At 47.0% G+C, this 5183-nt stretch overlaps 1 protein-coding gene across 1 annotated transcript in view; it reads right to left on the bottom strand.

The window, feature by feature from the left end:
* Window positions 1-5060, bottom strand: part of ARL3 (ADP ribosylation factor like GTPase 3) — a 41179-nt gene extending 36119 nt beyond the window's left edge. The window contains exon 1 of the mRNA XM_030885988.2: window positions 5043-5060. Within this exon, the coding sequence (XP_030741848.2) occupies window positions 5043-5045 (3 nt within the window). The 5' untranslated portion in view covers window positions 5046-5060. The remainder of the gene's footprint in view (window positions 1-5042) is intronic.
* Between the last annotated feature and the right edge of the window lie 123 nt (window positions 5061-5183).

Here is a 5183-nt window from a genome sequence, read left to right as displayed (position 1 = left end):
AGCTGTATGAGCCCCTAATAAAACGATAAAAAAAAAAAAAGAATGACTGTGTGGGACTATGCCAATAAGGCACCTGTGGCCCACCAAGGGGATTGGACAGCCTGGTAATAATGAAAATAAGATGCATGGAAACTCTGTGGGGGTGGGACTACCCAAATAAGGCATCTGGAACCCTACAGGTGGAATTGGTGAGCTTTTAAGCCTGCAAGGTTTAAAAGGCAGCCCATCCAGTGTAGAGGGTGGGGGCATTTACTACCATGAAGAAAAAGAGATAAGAACGGAGTGTATCCTTTGAACTCAAGATCCCTTGTGCTGGGAACCTCCTAGACCCAGGAATCAGAGTTTTGAAAATAAAGAGTTGGAACACAGCAGACTGTGAGGGAGGACGAGAAGGAACGGTAGGGAAACAATGAGAGCTGAGAGGGCAGAACCGAGTCTGTGTGGTGGAAGCCCAGAGTGAGGGAGCTTCCTGGAGGAGTGGGGTGCTTCTGGACCCTGGGCTGAGCCAGGCTCCTGACCCACTGTGCTCAAGAAGCTCCGAGGAAAGCCGAGTGGCAGACAGTGATAAGTTATCGTGATTGAGAACTGAATTCTGAGTTGTTCCTGTTACTTCTGAGTTGATTCGGAGCCTGAGGTATAGCCTGTTACTTCCCTGAAAACTCCGTAACCGTGCATATGGTCGGTGAGTTCTGTGTGACCATATGTAAATAAACCAAAATAAAACCCAGCAGAGAAGTTGAGTGCAGTGGGAGGCAGAGCTGGTGTCAGAGTTGGGAAAACAAGATGGGATGGTAGTTACTCCACCTCATGGGGATGGCCTCGGGTGATTTATCCTGAGTCTCCTTGCCCCGTATGAAGTTGGCCTTGTGGGTAAAGTGTTGGGCTGCCAACTGCACGGTCAACAGTTTAACCCTTTCATAGTTCCAGGGGAGAAAGGTGAGGCTGTCTGCTCTGTGAAGACTTACAGTCTTGGAAACCATAGTTAGAAGGTCACTATGGGTCAGAATCAAGTGGATGGCAGTGGGTTTTGTTTTGTTCTGTTTCTTGTGAAGTTGGAGGAAGTCAGGCACCACTGCCCCATGTTTTACAAACCATGAACTCTTATTTACAAACCCAAAACAATGCTTATATCTCAAGAAAATGTTTGGAGGATTCATGAGGTCATGCATAGTCACACATGGCACATAGGAAGTATGCAAAACAGTATTTGCTTTTATTGTGTCTTATTTTTCACTGATCGTTTTCTGACCAGGAACATAAATCCTGTCAGAGCCATCTTCAAATGTTGAACATATTTGATAACTGCAACTAGGTTCATAGAGGTGGGAGTACCCCATAAGTAGTTACTAAATGAATGAGTCCTATGTTACATAAACAGTGATTAGTCATGCACTAAAATTACTGTCATCACAATTTTTTACCATGCTAATCATAAATGTTCCAGGAAACCAATTATGGTTTGTTTTATCTTTTAAACAGCAATTCAAGTTAAGTAAATATCTATCTATACATTAGTCATAGCTAAGGTGTCTTGAAAAGGCGTCTTGGTGGCACAGTGATTATGAGTTGGGCTGCCATCCATATAGTCAGCAGTTTGAACCACTCGCTGCTCCACAGGAGAAACACTGGCTTTCTACTCCCGCAAAGAGTGACAGTCTCAGAAAGCCACAGGGGCAGGTCTACCCTGTCTTAGGGGCTGGGGCTGCTATGCATTGGAATCAAGGCGAGGGCAGTTGGGTTTAAGTGAATAAAGATTTGAAACACACACGCACGCACGCACCCACACTCCACACAAAGCTTGGGACACATTCTTTAGTTATACAAATAAACACGGGGGAGAGGGGGTGGCTTATGGAGACCAGATGCAACACATCTAATCAGACTCATGTTTAACATTCAACATCCCACCTCCAGTTCTAAGAACAGCTCACCTTTATGAAAATAATGGGGGGAAGTGTATTTGGGAAACCATATAAAGATTTTTTTAAATAGTTTCATTAGGGGCTCATACAACTCTTATCACAATCCATACTTATGTCAATTGTGTAAAGCACATTTTTACACTCATTGCCCTCATCATTCTCAAAACATTTGCTCTCCACTTAAGCCCTGACATCAGCTCCAGATAAAGATCTTAGAATATTTTGCCCTATTTTCTTTCTGTTAATTCCAGGGAAAGTAAATGAAATAAAAATCTGTCTTGATCGTTGTCACAGCAACAATAGAGGACAAGTAGAGGGTCATGAGAGGAAGACGCTCACCAAGACGGTCTGACACAGTGGCTGCAACAATGGGCTCAAAACTAGGAACGATGATGAGGATGACACGGGACTGGGCAGTGCTTCCTTCTGTTGGACTTAGGGTCCCTATGCACGGGACAGCACCTAGGGACAGCACACACAATGTCGGCTACACCAGTGGTTCTCAACTTTCCTCATGCTGCAACCTTTTAACAGTTCCTCATGTGGTGGTAACCCCCCAACCGTAAAATTATTGTTGTTGCTACTTCATAACTAATTTTGCTACTGTTATGAATCGGGTGACCCCTGTGAAAGGGTCGTCCGACCCCCAAAGGGGTTGCAATCCACAGGTTGAGAACGCTGGGCTACACTGTCAATATGTTGCACACACTGCCTGTTGGTTGGATACAGTGTCTCTATATAAATAGTCAATTTGCACCTTGCGACAAGAGCAGTGACTTAATGAATGGTGGCCTGTAATTAAAATAAATTGAGTTAATTGAGAAATGGAAGAAGTTAACCAATTCTCTTCTATGACAAACCTCGTTCTTTGTTGGTTTGGCACGCCTATTTCCTTTCAGCTCCAATTATTTTCTGCGTAAATATTTATGTTTGTACTCGTTTGTTGAGAAAAACTTAGCCTATTAATGGACAATTCATGTATAAAACCATTAATAAAAAGAAAACACTTGTAAAAAATCTGTTTAGCCTGGGGGTTAATATAACTGCCGTATAGCAACTGTGAAACGTGATTGGCAACTTCAGATCAAATCACCCTACTTCTATAAAACCTGACAGTGGAAAATCAATTGGATTTTTTTCCCCTTTTAAATCATTTTATTGGGGGCTCGTACAACTCATCACAATCCATCCATCCATCCATTGTGTCAAGCACATTTGTACATTTGTTGCCACCATCGTTCTCAAAACATTTTTCTACATGAGTCTTGGTATCAACTCATTTCCCCCTCCCTCCCCCCACCCTCCCTCACGAACCCTTGATAATTAATAAATTATTACTTTGTCATGTCTTACACTGTCTGACATCTCCCTTCGCCCACTTTTCTGTTGTCCGTCCCCCAGGGAGGGGCTTATATATAGATCCTTGTGATCAGTTCCCCCTTTCTATCCCACCTTCCCCTTCCCCTCCCCCTCCTGGTTCTGAGGGGTTTACCTGTCCTGGATTCCCTGTGTTTCCAGTTCTTATCTGTACCAGTGTATATGCTCTGGTCTAGCCGGATTTGTAAGGTAGAATTGGGATCATGACAGTGGAGGGTGGGGGGGTAAGCATTAAAGAACTAAAGCAAAGTTCTTTGTTTCATGGTTGCTACACTGCACCTCGACTGGCTCATCTCCTCCCTTCAACCCTTCTGTAAGGGGATGTCCAGAGGGGCTTTGGTCTCCACTCCGCACTCTCCCTCATTCACAATAAAAATTTTCTCACTGGATAATCACAACAACGCACCCACTGCCAGCGGGTCAATTCCGACTCAGCCTGAACATGAGCACGTGTTTGCTTGTTTTCTCGTTGAGGGGAATCTAACTTTTTCTTCTTTAAAAAAAAAAAAAAAAGCTAGGAATGGATCCATATATTTAAACATCAAGATGGAATTGGGGTGGGGTGGGAAAGTAACTCTAAATTTGAGTACTGGCTCTTTGTAGCTTCTAAACCACTTAACCTGTTCTAAATAACAAAAAAAAATTTTTTTCTATTGACAAGCTCTAAAACAACACATTCCATTTTAACTCCCACCCCAAAACTGCAGCGCGATCAAGAAAGCTCGTTTCCCATGTCATGGTGCAGCTTCTGACCCAGGGAGCCTCTGAACAGAGGCAGAGTTGCCTTCTAAGGGTTTTCAAGGCTGTAAATCTTTATGGAAGCAGTTTGCTAATTTCTCCAGCAGCAAGAAGGCAGAATGTCAAATCTGTCACACACAGACCATAATTTACCCTTTGGGGGAACTTTAATTAGGGCTGGCGGAGAACAGGCTTGCCCCAAATGGCTGGGCACTCCCAGTTTTAAACCCCTACTCTTCTTTCTTTGGAGACACCAAACTGGGATTAAGCCCTTTGGTCCAGCTGGTTTTATGCAAAGGGCTGCAACAGGTTCCGAAGGAATTACTCCAGACTTGAGCAGTTTGCCTGCTGTGTGGGCTGTGTTGAGCAGGAAATCAGTCGTTGCCAACTAGATTTTGCAGAAACAACTAGAGATTGCAGAAGCGCACCCGCCACGTAGACGCCTAGGGGCTTTAGGATTTAGCAGGCATCTCTCTGTCAAGCAACATCTCTTTGTGCCCTGGGACTTCCATGCCCCAGAGGCTCACATCTCTCGGGGCTGAGGGGAGCTAGGCTACCATCTCCCCTGGTACCACCAGGGAGACCTCAAACAGCACTGGCCCTCTCCCCGCTTCGGGCTCGGCCCCAAGCGGATCCGGTCACTGTCCTGTGGCGCGGAGAGGCGGATTCCCCGGGGAAAGCTAAGCCTACCTGGGGAGGCAACTCTCTGCCCTCCTCGGATCCGCCTTCACCGCGATCCCCAAGCAATGAAGGAGTCCCTGCAACGTACTCGGCCAGCCACGCACCCAGGTAGCCCCTTCCCAGAGCCCAGGACCCGCAGCAAGCCCCGCCTTCCTCCACAGGCCCAGGCCTTCCTCCAGGGCCCATCCTCCCGGATTCCCGCCGTCTCCCCGAGACCCAGAAACCACACATCGGGCTGCACGCCAGAGCGCAGGGCCCTGCCCTGGGCCTGGGGACCGGAGGGTGACCGGCCAGCTCCGGAGGGCCCCCGGCTCCCACACTCACCATCCTCCCGCCGAATCCCTCCTCCTCCTCCTCCTCCTCCTCCTGCTGCTGCCTCCCGGTTACCAGGGGCAACTGCTACGGCGCCGCCCCCGACGTCCCTCGCACGCACAACGGAGCCGAAAGCGGCGGTACAGAGGCGGG

This window comes from Echinops telfairi, unplaced genomic scaffold, assembly GCF_000313985.2.
Source record: "Echinops telfairi isolate 266 unplaced genomic scaffold, ASM31398v2 ScPeMD7_70;HRSCAF=299, whole genome shotgun sequence".
Classification (NCBI taxonomy): domain Eukaryota; kingdom Metazoa; phylum Chordata; class Mammalia; order Afrosoricida; family Tenrecidae; genus Echinops; species Echinops telfairi.
Note: the sequence above shows the minus strand (reverse complement) of the source record. Positions and strands in the feature narration are given on the sequence as shown.